General features: G+C 35.8%; 1 protein-coding gene across 2 annotated transcripts in view; it reads left to right on the top strand.

Moving 5' to 3' along the window:
* Nucleotides 1–18199, top strand: part of acj6 (abnormal chemosensory protein 6) — a 318513-nt gene that overhangs the window by 196137 nt on the left and 104177 nt on the right. Inside the window, exon 2 of one of the 2 annotated variants that reach the window (XM_069836341.1) lies at nt 14380–14436. The exons of the other annotated variant lie outside the window; for it this stretch is intronic. Coding sequence (XP_069692442.1) covers nt 14380–14436 — 57 coding nt within the window. The remainder of the gene's footprint in view (nt 1–14379; nt 14437–18199) is intronic. 2 annotated transcript variants of the gene reach the window in all.

Genomic DNA, 18199 nt, shown 5'->3' with positions numbered 1-18199 from the left:
GTTTAACATTTAAAAATAAAAATTGTAACTAATAAAATAAAAAAGGACTTTAAATAAAAATAAAAATACTCATATTGAAGATATTTAAAATATTGCATGTCATGTTGATCATATGACATTCAGGAATAAGTAGAAAAAATAATCTTCCGGAAATATTGGTATCAGGAAAACGGTATTCCAATGCACAACATACAGCTGTCATTTTTAATAATTGCCAATTATTCTTAACTGTAACAGTTATACTAAATCTTAAAATAGTATACAATTGTAAAAGTGGCGTATATCGAGCATATTCCATTTCAAGGCTACTGATTTATTCATTATACATCCTGATTACACAACTTTTAATATTGTATCACTTCGGAATATGTGTGGTAAGACTTTCCTGTGTTAAATTTCAACGTATCTCGTTTACATGTTTCGACCTATTTATGGGTCATCTTCAGAACTGGTCGTTGTTGGTCTTGGCGCCACTTGTTCTCTTTCCTGTGAGGGTGTGTTCCTGTGGTATAGTGTAGAGTCAAAGAGTGTGTGTGTTTTGAAGTTGAGTTGTGTGTTGAGAATTTCGTTGGGGTGTGTTTTGTGTGTTTTCACACTAACATACGAAAACAAAAACACACACAAAATTGCAACCTCATTCAAGAAATTAAATTACAACATCGCATACAGGACAAATAACACTCTACAAAAACATCTCAACACACAAACAACACAAACAAACAAATACAATCACACAGGCGTATACAAACTAAAATGTAACACCTGCAACAACTTTTACATAGGACAGACAGGCAGATCGTTTCAAACACGTTACAAAGAACACATCACAGCCATAACAAAATTACAAAACACCTCCACATATGCAGAACACATCACAAATGCTAACCACACCCACAGAGACATCAACACAGACATGGAAATACTACACATCCAACCAAAAAACCAGAAACTAAACACACTAGAACAATATGAAATATACAGACACACAAAAACACACCCCAACGAAATTCTCAACACACAACTCAACTTCAAAACACATACACTCTTTGACTCTACACTACATCACAGGAGACAGAACAAGTGGCGCCAAGACCAACAACGACCAGTTCTGAAGATGACCCATAAATAGGTCGAAACATGTAAACGAGATACGTCGAAATTTAACACAGGAAAGTCTTACCACACATATTCCGAAATTTATTCATTGTTGAGAGAAAAAATATTGAATTTCATCAATTTTTCAGTACTCAAAATTGTATGTTCTCTTAAGGAAATATTCATGCTTACCACAAAGTGAATTAAGAGAGAGAGCGAGATTTAAAGAAAACTAAATCGTCTGACCTTACTTAAGGATGATCACGAGGATCCGGATATTAATAGCAAATACAATGAATTAAAAATTAATATTGTTATACAAATAAATTGTAATAATTAAGCACTGTTGATATCAATTATAAAATACAATCTTATGAGATAACCTAATAAATAAAATATTTTAGTTCAAATTAGCATGTGGCATATCCTTAATCAAGACCTTCAGAGTGGTGATTGAAATAAGAAACTTAGGGTCGAATTCATAGTTGTCACTTATAAAATGAGGAAACACTTAAGTAATGAGCATTTCCTTAGCACTTATTTCAGATCGTATTGGAGAGACGCTACTCATTCATATGCCCTGAGCATTCCCTTGACATCGAAAGAAATATGGCAACATGGCTAGACGTGAGCGCTTTCCTACATTAAATTGTTTTCCAGCGCCTTCAAATTGTTAAATCGGCATTATTGTCATACACAAATACACAAGTAAATATTATAGAGCTAAAAGTTATACAAGATGTCCAGAAAGCATTTTACAGAAAAAAAAGAAGTGAGCTAAGATAACTAGTTATGAAATATGGAGATATCGTCGAAAGTAAAAAAAAAAAATTGATAATTGTTCTCTCCAAAAGAAGAAATTGACATGGAACAAAATTGCAGTTGAGTTTAATGCAAACTCAGGAAATATTGCTGTAAGTAAATCATTTTAATTTATTTTTCAGTTATTTTTATGCTAAACAAAATGGAAATGATATAATTACGCAAATTTTAACAGCTCATTCCTTGGATAGAATACAAACAAAAATGCAAATAACACTTTATTGGGACGTGAATACTTTTCGAAAAAAAAATGCCACTTAAATCTACCTGAAATGCTGCTGTAGCATAAAATCTCAAAGCAACCAGTACTTTCAGCAGTGGCGAAATCGGTAAGCCTCATGGTTGTATTGTGAATTTAAATGAGAGACACCAGAATATCCACAACAGTGTTCTTGTCGAAACGGTATCTCCTCTTAAATTGCCGATCATTATACACCTCTAAAGGGTTTCCATATCTCTGATATATCTTTTGCTTCCCGAAACTCATTTTCATTTTAATTACAGAACTTAATAAATTAAATTAAATCTTAATCATCATCCATTGTATACCGAATCAGCTGATTACAATGCATTTGAGGAAACACTTGAGTAAGCTGACAAGCTACCTTATTTGAATAAGTGTTCACGTCAGTGGAATTTATGAATTGGAAATTATTATAAGCAACTGCTTAAGTGTTTCCTTACGATAAGTGTTGACTATGAATTCGGCCCTTAATATTGTGGGATAGTCACGTCTGGCTTGGAGGCCTTCACCGTAAAATAGACGTTGTTGTTTTTGTTCTGTAGTTATTATTCCTCGTTTCGAACTCTTCGACGTTTGCGTGATACGTGCTAATTTGAAAACCGTTTTCAGCCCATTTAATTCGCTACTCCACTATTCCTTTCTGAACGAGCAGAGAAAACAGTGTCGAGAGGAACTAACCAAGTGCTCGATATCCGGAAACTGAGTGGCCATGAAATTACGTAAACTCGCTTCACTTTAACGGGCGGTCGGGCGATACTAAGTGAAGGAAGGGGTAGCATCGGTTGTTGAGTGGCTATGAGAACGAGGACATCTGCCGGCCGCATCACGCACCTCGACAGCGTGCGTGCGTGAGTGCGTGCGTACGTACGTGCGTGCCAGTCGAGAGGGGAGACCCTGCCGATGTGAAGATGGTGCTGGTGATAATGGTAATGATGATTGTGAAAATCCCGGTAATGGATCCGCACATTATTATCAGCCTGACCCCTTGTTCGGTCCCGGGGGACGGCAGCCGGACTGGGTGTTGCCGCACCGAACACCCTCACGAACCGCCGGCTCATCACCGCCCTCACACCAGCCGCCACTGCACGCTACACGAGACAACTCAAACTCTCAATTACTATCCTCACAGGCTTACCTAAATCGTCACCGTCCATGCTGAAGATGTTACTACACTTCAACAGGCCGTAGATTCCTCACCTGTCCTACAGAACCAGCTGTAAAGGCTAGTTCACAATAAACCGGAAACGAGAATCGGAACGAAAACAAAAACGGTAAAATGTGTACATTTAAATGTGAGCATTCACAATTAACGAAAAGCTTGCCGGAGCCCGGGATCGGGAACGGAGAGTTGGCCAAGTTTCAACTTTGGCGTTCACGTTTCCGATCACAGCCCACTAGATTCATTCTAGGCCTATTGCCATCCAGGGGCGGCTTTCGAAGAGGGGCTGCGGAGCTGCAGCACCCCCAGACATTTGTGGCTCTTGTCTCGTTTTATGTTGTGAAATACATTTATTATACAGTCTCTATTTAGCGGCTCGAATTTTTAAAAAACTTTCGCTCTCAATGACATGCACGCAATCGTTAGTGAAGTCACTTCCTCCCCTGGTGCTGCCAGAGCGAAACCAGAGACAAGGACTATAGGGTGAAGCCACTTCCTCCCCTGGAGCTGCCAGTCTCGTCTCGGATGCTTTGCGCGTTAGTTTTACCCCTCCTCCCTGCTGCCCCTTGCCGTGAATCCAGAGTTTCCAGGCGCTGCAAAATTTGCAGCAGTTTGTCAGTAGCGCGCAGTTTTAAATACATTTTCTTTAATCTTGTGAGTATAACAAGTGCAACAATGTTTAATTCTGTACATTATTTACAGTCTATTCAGTTCAGTACCTTAACAATTCAGGATAAATGTGAAATTAAGTGCCCATCAGTTGAATATCATAATGGAAAGAGCCGCTAAACAAAATACAAAGGCTCGCATATTTTTTGCTGATTTATCAAGTATCACTGCTTTCTTCTCTCGATCTCCACACAGTCTGTATTATATTAATGTGTTTCAAAGACAATTCCATCAGCTGGGGTAACAAGCTGGATTTAAAATAAAAACAGTAAATGTTGTTCATGAGAAGAAGGAGCCTTTGCTAGAATGTTTTCAAACCATAATGGAATCTGAAACATCTAAAACATCACAATAAATGAGGCAAGCGACCTGGTGCGTACTCTTGAATATCCTGAATTCAATTTCTGACTCAGTTATTTTTTTCATTTATTGATGTATCATGTATATAACTTATATTATACAACCAACTACAACATCGCCAGTTAGATATTTCTAAGGATCAAATCTGCATATAAAAAATTAAATTATGGTTTATTTAACGACACTCGCAACAGCAGGGGTTATATCAGCGTCCCCGGTGTGCCGGAATTTTGTCCGCAGGATTCTTTTAAATGCCAGTAAATCTACTAACATGAGCCTGTCTCATTTAAACATAACTTACAAGATAAGGCGCATGGAACTAATCTTTAAATTTAAAGTAAGTTGCTTGGTTTATTTTTGTATGCAGCCCCCCTTAATTGAATACCCACGAGCCGCCACTGTTGCCATCTAAAAGCTATTTTGTCGTCGTATATTTTGTAGCAAGAAGACCGTGACATAACCTACCCATTATTTTGTTCCGTGCTGTGCATCATTGAGCAAGTTTTATTTGATGAGATTCTAATATTGAGTGTTGAGGAAAATCCTCACGTTTACGATAAGCGGCGCGCCTCGTATAAAGATGAGAAAATGAAGGAGAATACGTGGCTTTCAATAGCTGCATTTTTGAACACCGATCGTAAGTGAATCATATTTTATTACTGTATTGGTTGTATTACACACTACATATTCACGCTTCAATTCAATAACTACTGTTGTGTTCATTTTTGTTCTATTACAAATGTTTCTTCTCTAATTATTTTACGTTATGGTAGACTTAAAATAGGTTGTGATAATAAAGATGCATGGGCATATTTATAGTGCCGTACCTAATGAAATGTTTCAGTTGAAATTTCGAAGTTGGTTAACCTGTGTTTATGTTGGCTGCCTTGTACTCATGAGAGAACGCCATTGGTCAATTATACACAAATAACATCAGAATGCGTAATATCGACTTTATATATCGTTATTGACATGCATATCGATATGCATAGTCGTCTACGTTCTCGGTTTATTGTGAATAAAAAATTTTCATATTCACGTGCTCTTCTTCTCGTTTTCATTCTGGTTCTCGTTCCCGGTTTATTGTGAACCAGCCTTAATGCTTCACTGAGACAGTTTACATCCTTCCAAACCTCAAGCTCTTCCTCGTCCTCATATAAACCGCAAATGACACTCAACTAAAGTCAATCACACACTCAAACGTCGCAGTTAGTCACCATTCTTAGACTGGGACTGGGACTACGATGAACGTTCGTTTGAGTTACGTTACGTTGCTTTCGTCCGTACGTTGAACTTCTACCCCGTAATCCATAGGTTTTTAAACTGTCAAATAAATCGTGCACAGAACACTTTCCACATTCACAATCCGCAGGCACATGATAGCAATTAATTGTATGTGATCTAGATCACACTCTCACCTTTCTGAACATGGTCACTTTTGTCCTAGAAACCACAGAAACAGACACTAATGGTCGTATTCATAGACGATACTTTGGACCAAAGTCGACTTTCGAAAGTACGAAGTCACCATTTTCCTATTCACAGTTGACACTTAGACGAAAGTAAACTTCGATCGTGACTTTACTTCGAAGTCGCCGAAAATCTCGACTTTGACTTTCGTTCGTGGACATAAGAAAAATCGCTGATATTTGGGAAATTGTTATATTTGCCGAAAAGATTGATAACATCCAGGAAATTATTGAAGCTCCTCATGTTTCTCGGCATATTAAGCATGTACAAAACTCTATTAAATTTTATAGAGACTATTACACTTTTACTACGTCACACTACTTTTGACCAATAAAACGGTACGAAAGGACGTCTTTCAACCAATCATGGCTGCTTATCGCACAATTTTATTGCGTCCCTAGCATTTGTTTATTTTTATCACTACTCTAGCATTTGTTTCTTTGTTTGCCAACATTTCAAACTGCACTGGTTTGGACGTCAAAAAAAAAAAAACAGAAAATTACAAACCACTCTAGTCGATGCACAGCACTTTCAAATATGACTCGCATCGGCATTCAAGAACAAGAATTAATAAAGATCACTGGTCATAGCTATGCATCTTCCCTGAAACCCTATTTACAAATAAATGAAGAGCACCATTCGGAAATCCTAATAAGTTGAGGGATACACCATGTACATCAACGAGTTCACTTCTTTTACGCACACGTCCAATATAACATCAACTGAACCACCAACAACTAAAACATTCAAATTTGAAAATTGTACCTACTTTCAATAATTGTTTCTTTTAAAATTATTCATGTTTATCTTTTATTTCATCATCGTTAATTAAAATGTTTCTTGTTTATTTCATCATCCCTAATTAAAACTTTTCTAACCTCGTTTATATTATTTAGGTTATGTTATAGCTTCTGCTACATGATATTATGAATAGTCACGTATTAGAGATTGTTTAATACTAAGCTTTATTGAAAATTATCTGTCAAGTGACGTTGATTACTGGGATCGGGATAATTGAAGTGGAATGCAACTGTTTTAATAAAAATGAAACTGAATCAACAAAGCCTTCTTGACCAGTAACCGTCCACAGAGTTCAATGAAGATTCCATAGTTGGCACAACTTATAAGAAAACAGCTATTCATAACACATTACTGCCCTCTATTAGCGTAATATTTATAATGTTGAGATGGTACAAATTTGAAGACAGTTTTGTATTATCGTAAGTCAATATTTTATTGTATTAGAGTACTTCGTTACTTCTAATCTTTATATACTTTCTTCTAATCGTGTAATAGTCAATTAAATCCCACTCGAGTTTTGATTTTCTCTAGATAAAACAAAACCTCTAGTGAGATTACTGTTGATAATGAATTCAAATCAAGATACAGATTTGAAAAATGGACCGTCTTAAATAATATCCACGATTCAACATGCACTGATGAATAATAGAATAATAAAAAAGGATTATCTGGTTCATTAATAATACTCTTATTTCACTTCGATATTGCTCTATGGGTATAAGGATGAAGGGTTTACTATTGATTTTGTATATTTACTTGTATTCTTTATACGTCTTCACCAGTTCTAGTAATATGTCTCTTTCATAATCTGTCATTGGTGGCATCTTCTTATCTTTCACGTCTTCACAATTATTTTACATTGAAATAATATTATATAATGCTGCAACAATCGCTTAACGTCTGCCGATGTTCAATTGTTTCACTGATTTGAGACTCAAAAGATGGCTTTTATTGCGGCAATGCCTACTCTACTTCAGCTGTTCATTAATTTAATTCGTTTAGAAGGCCATGATTGTGATTGCCAACATTCATAAAAGATCGTCAAATCTCGACTTATCGAAGTGAAAGTCAAATTCTCAGAAGTAGTGACGATGAATAGGACTTTTAACAAAGTTAAACTTTACTACGAGAGTCGAATTTGGGAAGTCTTCAGCCAAAGTCTCGTTTATGAATACGATTGTAACTGTACTGAGCTCACTCACACCCCTCTGACCTTATAGTGTATGTATTTATTCACACTGCAGTGGGTATATACCCGGTGGCAGTGGTAACTAATTACACTCAATAATGACAATAATAAACTTATTAATTAAAAATACAATTAATAATAATACTAATAATTAATACTAACAATAATTAATAATAATAATAATAATAATAATAATAACAACAACAGGGAATATACTAAATTAAATGAAACGATCACTTAAAATAACATTTGAAATAAATCTAATTTGTATCTTAAAACTAAGATCTAACTAAAACCCACGAGTATGATATGGTCATATCTGCACAAGTATCTTTCAACATTATACTCATTTCGCTGACAACTCACTCACTGCACTGGAACTACTACACATTTCACTGATTCTATCCTGATTTCACTAACACTTCAAAAACATTTCACTGTTCAAATACTTTGCACTGCCACTATAAACTATAAAGCTTCACTGACAGGAACACGTTTCACTTACACAGCACACTACACTGACACGACATACTTCTTCACTGATACAACACACTTCACTGACACAACATAATTCTTCACTGATACAACACTTCAATAACAACATATCATTTACACCCTTTAAATACTGTGTATAATTAACGTCTATTAGTAAGGTCCTTAAGCCTATTTTTAAATACATTTTTGGTTGTTGGTAAAGCCTTTAGTAAGTCTGCAGATAAAGCATTCCAATCCCTGATAGTACGATTGAGAAAAGAAAACTTTCCAGTGTCCGTCCTCTGCCTTCTTTCCCTCAATTTATATGAGTGGTCGTTCCTAGAAGGGTAATTTGGCGGCTGCAACCTATTTTTTATTTCTCTCCAGGCAGGCTCACCTCTGTATGTTCAATTGTTTCACTGATTTGAGACTCAAAACATGGCTTTTATTGCTGCAATGCCTACTCTACTTCAGCTATTCATTAATTTAATTGTGATTGCCAATATTCATAAAAGATCGTCAAATCTCGACTTATCGAAGTGAAAGTCAAATTCTCAGAAGTAGTGTCTATGAATAGGACTTTTAACAAAGTTAAACTTTACTACGAGAGTCGAATTTGGGAAGTCTTCAGCCAAAGTCTCGTTTATGAATACGATCCTAACTGTACTGAGCTAACTCACACCCCTCTGACCTTATAGTGAGCTTCCGTATAGCTTGACAACCACAGTTTTTCACTAACGACGGTAGTGATGGTAATATTTTAATTTAACGATGGTTCAAATTGCAGATTTTATCCATAGTCAAAACTGAATGTGGGAGAGATACGACAGGTAGCCTACATTTTTCCTGGAGTCCCCTATGAGAGAGAGTTCATTTTACGTGCCGTACATCTACGACAAGAGATCCACAGCTTCACTTCCTTACACGATGAAGCCATGCTAAAGATTTAATAATAATAATAATAATAATAATAATAATAACAACAATAATAATAATAACAATAATAATAATAATAACAATAATAATATCATTCATAGCGCAATAGACCATGAAGGCACAAGACCAGCCAGTCGACTGCTGGCCTCACGTCCACATGCCTTAGCAGAAGTGAACGATCATCCTACAGATACGGGGCAAATGTAGTTAGGACAATGATTCCCCCAGCCGTTAAGCCTATAGCTGGTATTTTTTACTTAGTTATTTAATGACGCTGTATCAGCTACGAGGTTATTTAGCGTCGATGAAATTGGTGATAGCGAGATGATATTTGGCGAGATGAGGCCGAGGATTCGGCATAGATTACCTGACATTTGCCTTATGGTTGGGGAAAACCTCGGAAAAAACCCAACCAGGTAATCAGCCCAAGCGGGAATCGAACCCGCAACTCCGGATCGACAGGCAAGCGCCTTAGCCGACCGAGCTACGCCAGTGGCTAGCTGGTTTTCGAAACCATATTTCACTACCTGTCGCACCTCATATTCATCACGATACTAGATAGGAACCGGTTCTGTAGGTCTACACTAGAGTTGGGTCGATTCGTGAACGAATCGTTCATTCGAACGACTAATAATAAAGAATCGTAAGAATCGATTCGTGGTATCAACGAATCGTCGTTCAAAAGAATAGTATCGTAACCCACGATTCTATTTACTTGTTTGATGTAACCTGTCAGCGGACATTTCCGAACCGTGCCGAATACTCCCGAGTGAGAGTGAAATCAAAATACTGCATTTGTTAAGTATGGAAAATAATGAACACAAACCTGAAATTTGCATAGTTAAATAGAGATGTAATGCAAAAAATGTACTTCGTAATAAGGTTCAGTTGATAAATTATAATTTAGAAACATTATCTTGGGTAATTTTGTAGATTAATGGAGGTCATGCTGAATGGTTCCAGCCAATGAGAAAGAGACAATCCAATGTCTCGCCTCTTATGCCATCTATGCGAGAGATGTAGAACGTTTTTGTTCTACGCGTGGTTTGCAAAGGAAAGTGTCTTGCGACGATTCAAAAGAATAGTTGGAATCGCAGACTGGGAAGAATCGTGAACTCCTTGACGATTCAAAAGAATAGTTGGAATCGCAGACTGGGAAGAATCGTGAACTCCTTGACGATTCAAAAGAATAGTTGGAATCGCAGACTGAGAAGAATCGTGAACTCCTTGACGATTCAAAAGAATAGTTGGAATCGCAGACAGAGAAGAATCGTGAACGAATCGTTAGAATCGATTCGTAATGTGTGATTGAATCGTTGGAATCGACTTCTGAAAAAGAATCGTGTTGCCCAACTCTAGTCTACACTAGCCGAAAGTGCATGATAAAATTCTGCTGAATAATTATCCTTCGCCTTCGTCCGGATTTGAGTCTGAGAGCCTCGAATGACCTCTGGACCAACTAAAACTGACGAGAGAGGAATCGTGACGACATCGTGATAGTCCTACAACAGCTACAAGAGCCACGAGAGTCGCCGAGGTCTGAGACTATATTGAATAAACTTAATTTCGGTGCTTGTGCTTAAGATGGAATCTAAGCTAGGCGTATTCCCAAACACACACCAGCTGACTATACTAAGGTTCGCTGCGTACCCAGATTTCGAGCAGGCAACCCTCCCTACTCGTCCTTAGGCCAGCCTCCTCCGTGCGTCGCCAGCCGGCGTTCGGGGAATGTTATGGAATGATGACGAAATGGGAACTGTTGACGGAATTATGTAGACGTCTAATCTGGGGAAACGAGAGAACCGCGAGAAAAATCCGAACTGTGACCTTGTGCGTCACAAGCGTCATGGATTTTTCAATGAAAAATCCAGGGTCTGATCGGGATTGGGACCCGGGCCGCCTGCGTAACAGATTGAAGGTCTGATCATCAGCCTCCGCAGGGGTATATACTTTCGATTAAGTTTCCCGAAAAGATTCCAAACAAACCTTTAACATCGGGTAACCTCTACCCTTGAAACGAAACAGCAGATAGGCCTACTGGTAACGGACAGACAACAATGATCTAGACTCTAGACAAAATCTGACGCCAGGATTTCGTATCTGACGCGGCGTTGCAAATATATCTTGTAAGGAGGAATAGCCAATAATAATTTTAATTGATTTTACAACACTTTGTCAACTGTGATAGTTACCCAAAGTTTGAGTGAAATGTAGTGATAATACCAGCGAAATGAATCCAGGGTCCATGGCCGAAAGTTACCCAGAATTTGCTCTTAATGGGTTGAGGGAAACCCCTTCAACCAAATAGCTTGTCCCAATCAGGGCCCGCTATTTTCACGGTGAGACATTCTAACCGTTACTCCAAAGCGGTGGACTCAGGAACGTTATGTTAAAATGAGACCATTCGAAGGTGCAGGGTTTGACAAATTGACACAAAGACAGGTGAAGCCGGCCAGACATTTACCAAAGCCATGACTGTTAAAATAAATTGTCAGGTTTCATGAATACCCATCTAGAGCAGCTCATTTGCTCTACTTTCCACGTCTGTAATTTAAATGCGGAATACCATATCGAAGATAAATAAAAGTACTGACTTATTCAACCATTTTATTTTTTAACTGGTTATTTTACGACGCTTTTTCAACTGCTATGAGTCCAGGTTCAATGCTAAAAGTTACCTATCATTTGCTCTTATTGGATTGAGGAAAAACCCGGGAAAAAACTCAACCAGGGAACTTGTCCCAAGCAGGATTTGAACCCGGGTCCGCTCGTTTACGGTCAGGCATCCTCACCATTACTCCACAGAGGTGGACTATTTTATGTTCAATGCCATTTTGAAAATCTTACATTGGTTATCAATAAAATCCACTGTTTTTGTTAAGAAATATTTAAATTAAAATCTTCATAATTTATACAGTTTCAGTGCAAATATTCATAGAGACTGTTCTGCATCTGATTCGATAAAAATGCGTATTAGAAAAAACTGGTAGTTTTGAGAAGGAAAATTTTATGAAATTTTATAATTTGAGAAGATACAGGTTATTTGTTACAATTTCGAGTGCATCTTTCACATTTTTGCAGTCTATTACACATGAAACATTTTGCAATCTTAAGTTTTACGTCAGAAAAAAAAACTTGCAATAGTTCATTTTACGTCCAAAATAGCTTATTTTTTATGCTGAGTATGACAAGGATGGAACTAGTTACAATGAAGTAAGTTTTATCATGTTAACAAGCAATATTATCGTGTGACATGAAGCAACCATATAAATATGCGGTCTGCAAATGGCTCCCAAACCAAAACTAGTCAAGTAAGTTATTTTTAAACTAGTTCATTAACACGTGAAAGTAATATCTATTATATATTTTTATCTCTTAGTGATACAGTGTTAAAAGTTGTGTAATCAAGCTGCATAAAAGATTTATTAATACTGTGATAAATAAACTAAAATATAAACTAAAATATCTCAAAATCCGCTTCACAAATAATAAAATGACAATTTTTTGGTTCCATTCATCACATTGAATCACTCCATGAAAGAAATGTCACTGGTCACTTTCTACTCTGTATAACTTCAGCAACTACAGTTTGTTTAAAAAATATATATATATATATATATAATCTCAGAAAATTATTAAAATTTGAAGAAAACTGTGTCTTAACGATTCTATTAAATGTAGCCTAGTATTTTATATTACATCATGTTATCGCGTAAGAAAAATAGTAATTGGAAACTAATTTCTACGATTTGGTATTAGATAATTACGAATGCATATCGGTTATACTACTATTGATAACTATTAGATTGAATGCTACTATAACAAGACGTTCTGGGACAGGAATGCCAACAAACTTATTTCTGAGAATTCATAAACTTGCATCTTACTTCTTACTTCGGTTTTTCAACTTGGGTTCTCTAAAAGTAAAATAAGAAACCAGATTGAAAATCCAATAAATTTACGTCTTACTATTGGCAGATCTTACACTGACGCATTAAATAAAAATAAACTAATTTGTAAGAAAACAAATTAAATTGGAACAAAATTGTGAAATAAGTAACAATTATATACACCCCAATAGAAAGAACACAATGTTTTTAAAGTACGATATATTTTAATTGTTTAAATTTTTAGTTTGTGAAAATGGTTTTATCTCTGTACACTCGTGTTGGGACTAATGTAGTATTATTACGAATTTTGTGTTTCGTGTAAAACTTCAGCAACTGTGACATATTAGCCTATGTTAACACGAAAGGTTTTTCCGATTTCCATGAATTTGTAAATGAACCAGGTTCTTTAAAGTCCTGCTACAAGCGTTTGGAAATGATTCAAACTGTATGTGCCACCTCTTAAATCATACGCATAAGAAACCGTTGGAAGGCCGCTGAAAATCTTGGCCCAAAATATGAAATTGAATAATAAAAATAATAAAATTGAATTAATAAAACTCCATTCCAATGGAATTAACGTATCATTATCTGTTACCGTTACAAATTAAAGCTAAAATCTAATATAATTAATTTTGTCTGAAAATTGAAAGTAGCCGTATTTTCAAGGTTGCATAAAATAGCAAAAACATAAGCAATTTAAATTTTCTCCTACTTTTCAAAATGTATACAGGTATTAATAAAGAATTGTTGTCAGTGTAAATGAAAATGACAAGGACACTTTTTTCCTTCAGAATTTTGTGTTTGCTAGCCCCATTTATGGTCGAAAATTGCAGTTCTGCTATTATTCTTCCTATTAAATACAGGATAATATTTATTAAATATTAATACTACCTTTAATTTATAACTTTACAATATATTCGTGTAATTAATTGTCTATTATTCACAAATGTGTCACTATTGAATACCATAACCACTGTACAGAAATGAACTACTTGAATATATTCCAAATAATAAGGATCCATCAATGTTTCGAGTAGGTCAAGTCTAAGAGTGCTAATACGAACTGCTAAACAGTTAAGGAACGTATTTCGTTCCTAATTAAAGTTGAAAATAATTTTATTTCTTCCAGAGTGTTAATTTAGTATTTTTAGAATGTTGACATTTTTACTGACTACATCTCCAGTCCAGTTTTTCCGATCCAAATATTATTGCATGTGGACGGACAGACAGACAAAGTGCCATGTCTCATGTTCCCCTTTGTTCTTTGCAGAGTCGAATTCTTGAAGACGCGTCCCTCATGTGCAACTCCTGGTCTCCACGTCACAATGTACGTCACTCAATTTTTATATCGTTCAGTTCCTTTAAGATTGCTATTTTATTATCATGAGTATTGTGAATAATGGATTTGTGATTTAAAGCTTACACGCTTTCTTTGAGATTAAGAATAAAGAAGAAATAATTATTGTTCCTTAATAATATCAGTAGGTTATCCACTTCATGTTCGTCCACTCCAGATGATTTCATGTCCGTCCACTTTACCAAATTTTCATAGTGTTAGATGTTTCTTTCATGTACGTTCACTTGACCAACATTAAATTTGTTAGATGGGTGACGTTTAAAGTTGTAGCAAATATTTGTTCATGGATTTGTGATTTAAAGCTTATATGCTTTCTTTGAAATTAAGAATAAAAAAGAAATAATCATTGTTCCTTAATAATATCCGTAGATTATCCACTTCATGTTCGTCCACTCCAAATGATTTTATGTCCGACCACTTTACCAAATTTTCATAGTGTTGGACGTTTCTTTCATTGCGTTCACTTGATCACCATTAAATTTGTTAGATGGGTGACGTTTAAAGTAGTATCAAATATATTTTGTTCATGGATTGTGATTTAAAGCTTACATGCTTTCTTTGAAATTAAGAATAAAAAATAAATAATTATTGTTCCTTAATAATATCTGTAGGTTATCCACTTCACGTTCGTCCACTCCAGATGTTTTCATGTCCGTCTACTTTTCATAGTGTTAAATGTTTCTTTCATGTGCGTTCACTTGACCAACATTAAATTTGTTAGACGGGTGACGTTTAAGGTTGTAGCAAATATTTGTTCATGGATTTGTGATTTAAAGCTTACAGGTTTTCTTTGAAATTAAGAATAAAAAAGAAATAATTATTATTCCTTAATAATATCCGTAGGTTATCCACATCACGTTCGTCCACTCCAGATGATTTTATGTCCGTCCACTTTACGAAATTTTCATAGTGTTAGATGTCTCTTTCATGTACGTTCACTTGATCACCATTAAATTTGTTAGATGGGTGACGTTTAAAGTAGTAGCAAATATATTTTGTTCAAGGATTGTGATTTAAAGCTTACATGCTTTCTTTGAAATTAAGAATAAAAAATAAACAATTATTGTTCCTTAATAATATCCGTAGGTTATCCACTTCACGTTCGTCCACTCCAGATGATTTTATGTCCGACCACTTTACCAAATTTTCATAGTGTTAGATGTTTCTTTCATGTGCGTTCACTTAACCAACATTAAATTTGTTAGATGGGTGACTTTTAAAGCTGTAGCAAATATTTGTCCCATTAAGTGAAGTTCTGTAAGTCTGACAAGCAGACCAGGAATTTTTCCCGCTATGACGCGAGGTGCTTGTTTCGCTTCTGTTACAGTACGATTATTTAGTCCTGATAGTCGCCGGAGATGTGCGCCTGAGTCAGGCGAGTCCATTTAGTTACGCCAAGGGGTGTTTGGGTTATTCACTCGCTTGCCTTCGGAGCGATCGGATGTCATGCGTGCGGTAGAGCGGTATGTTTCCAGTACAATTAAGCTGTACTGCATTCCTTTACCGACCGCTCGCTTTTATCTCTAATCCGGAACTCTCCCCACTGCTCCTATTACTTCCCCTCTTTCGCGTCGCTGAGCTGTCAGGACTAAACAATCGGTCTGTACTTCAGAAAGCATTTGTTTCGTTACATGGATCATTTTAAAGTTCTTTATTTAAATGTAAAAATTTTCTCATGAATTATTTCATATAGTTATTTCATGAGATCAGATATTTGTCGCTTATAAAGTCCGCTTCATATTGTCCAATTAACGATACTGCGTTCCATGTCTGACAGGCAAAGTAAACAATCTCGGTGGAGTAAAGGAGAAAGATAATTGCCATTCAACTCAGAGGTCACATCCTACGCTTACGCGGTCTGAAGTGTTACACTTCCGCCCAACTTCAAGATAAGTCTAGAATGTGACCTCTGCAATTGGTTGAGCAGCAATTATCTTCCTCCCTTCCTCTGCCGGCATTCTTTACTTTGCCTCTCAGACATTATGGAACGCAATATAGACATTAGTCCCAAAATAATCCGCTTCATGTTTGTCCACCTGACAAGACATTTTCCAGTATACTTCGTTCCATAATGTCTGACAGAAGATGTAAACGTTTCCGACAGAGGAGGATGGAAGTATAATTGCTGTTCAACCAATGGCAGAGGTCACAATCCACGCTTGTCTTCAAGTTGGGCGGAGGTCAAATGCTTCAGACCGTCTAACTTCAAGATAAGTCTGCAATGAGACATCTGCCATTGGTTCAATAGCAATATACTTCTAACCTCTGCTGGCAATATTTATGTCGCATGTCAGACATTATGGGATGAAGTATGGATGATTGCTAAGTAAGCTATCACATAACCAAAAACTGTTTTTCTGCTAGGCAGTGTCTTTCAGGTCCATCCATTTTTTAGACATTTGTCTCGATGGGTGATCTGTCTGATGTCCGTATGCTTAACCAGACATTTTTCTCTTTCTTCAATCTGCTTTATTTTAGTTAATTTATATCATATCAGTAAATTTGATCAGGTATTTATCCCGCGGGCTGATATTAAAAAAAATAGTTCATTTCAGCATCTAATGTTACACATAACCCTCTACTAGTACACATTTGTTCTGTAAGGTTATCTTTTCAAGTTCATCACTTTACCAGATATCGTTCATGTCAAGCATTTTTCATGTGCATCCACTTGATCAAATATTTGTTCTTTCACTGTTGTTCACGCGATCAAACATATGTCTCACTAGGTGACCTGTTTCATGTACTTTCATTTGATCATTGTACTAGCTACGTGATCTTTCTCATATCCATTCATTCGATCACAGATTTCTGTCAGCATGTGATCTGTTTCATGTTCTTTAGTTTGATCCAATATTTTTTCCTCACTAGGTGGCCAGGTGATCTGTTCCTTATCCATTCATTTGATCAATCACTTTCCCTGTTAGAAGGTATTCCATGTCCGTTCACTTGTTTAGACATTTGTCTCGCTAGGCGATGTCTCATGTCCAGTCACTTGATCAGACAATTTCTCGCTAGATGATGTTCACACCAGTTCACTTGGCCAGACATTTATTCAGTTTGCAATTCTCATGCCACCCCACTTCAAGCCCCGCTATCGAGTGATTACTTGTAAAGGATTCATATCATATCATATCATATCATATCATATCATATCATATCACATATCATATCATATCACATATCATATATCATACCATATATCATATATCATACCATATATCATATCATATCATATCATATATCATATATATGATATAATATCATATCATATATCATATCACATCATATATCACATCATATATCATATCATATATCATATCATGTCATATCATATCATATCATATCATATATCATATCATATCATACCATATATCATATCATATCATATATCATATCATATATGATATAATATCATATCATATATCATATCACATCATATATCATATCATGTCATATCATATCATATCATATATCATATCATATCATATCATATCATATATCATATCATATCATATCATATATCATATCATATTATATATCATATCATATATGATATAATATCATATCATATATCATATCACATCATATATCACATCATATATCATATCATATATCATATCATGTCATATCATATCATATCATATCATATATCATATCATATCATATCATATATCATATCATATCATATATCATATCATATCATATCATACCATATATCATATCATATCAT

The sequence above is a fragment of the Periplaneta americana genome, chromosome 9 (genome assembly GCF_040183065.1).
Source record: "Periplaneta americana isolate PAMFEO1 chromosome 9, P.americana_PAMFEO1_priV1, whole genome shotgun sequence".
Classification (NCBI taxonomy): domain Eukaryota; kingdom Metazoa; phylum Arthropoda; class Insecta; order Blattodea; family Blattidae; genus Periplaneta; species Periplaneta americana.
Note: the sequence above shows the minus strand (reverse complement) of the source record. Positions and strands in the feature narration are given on the sequence as shown.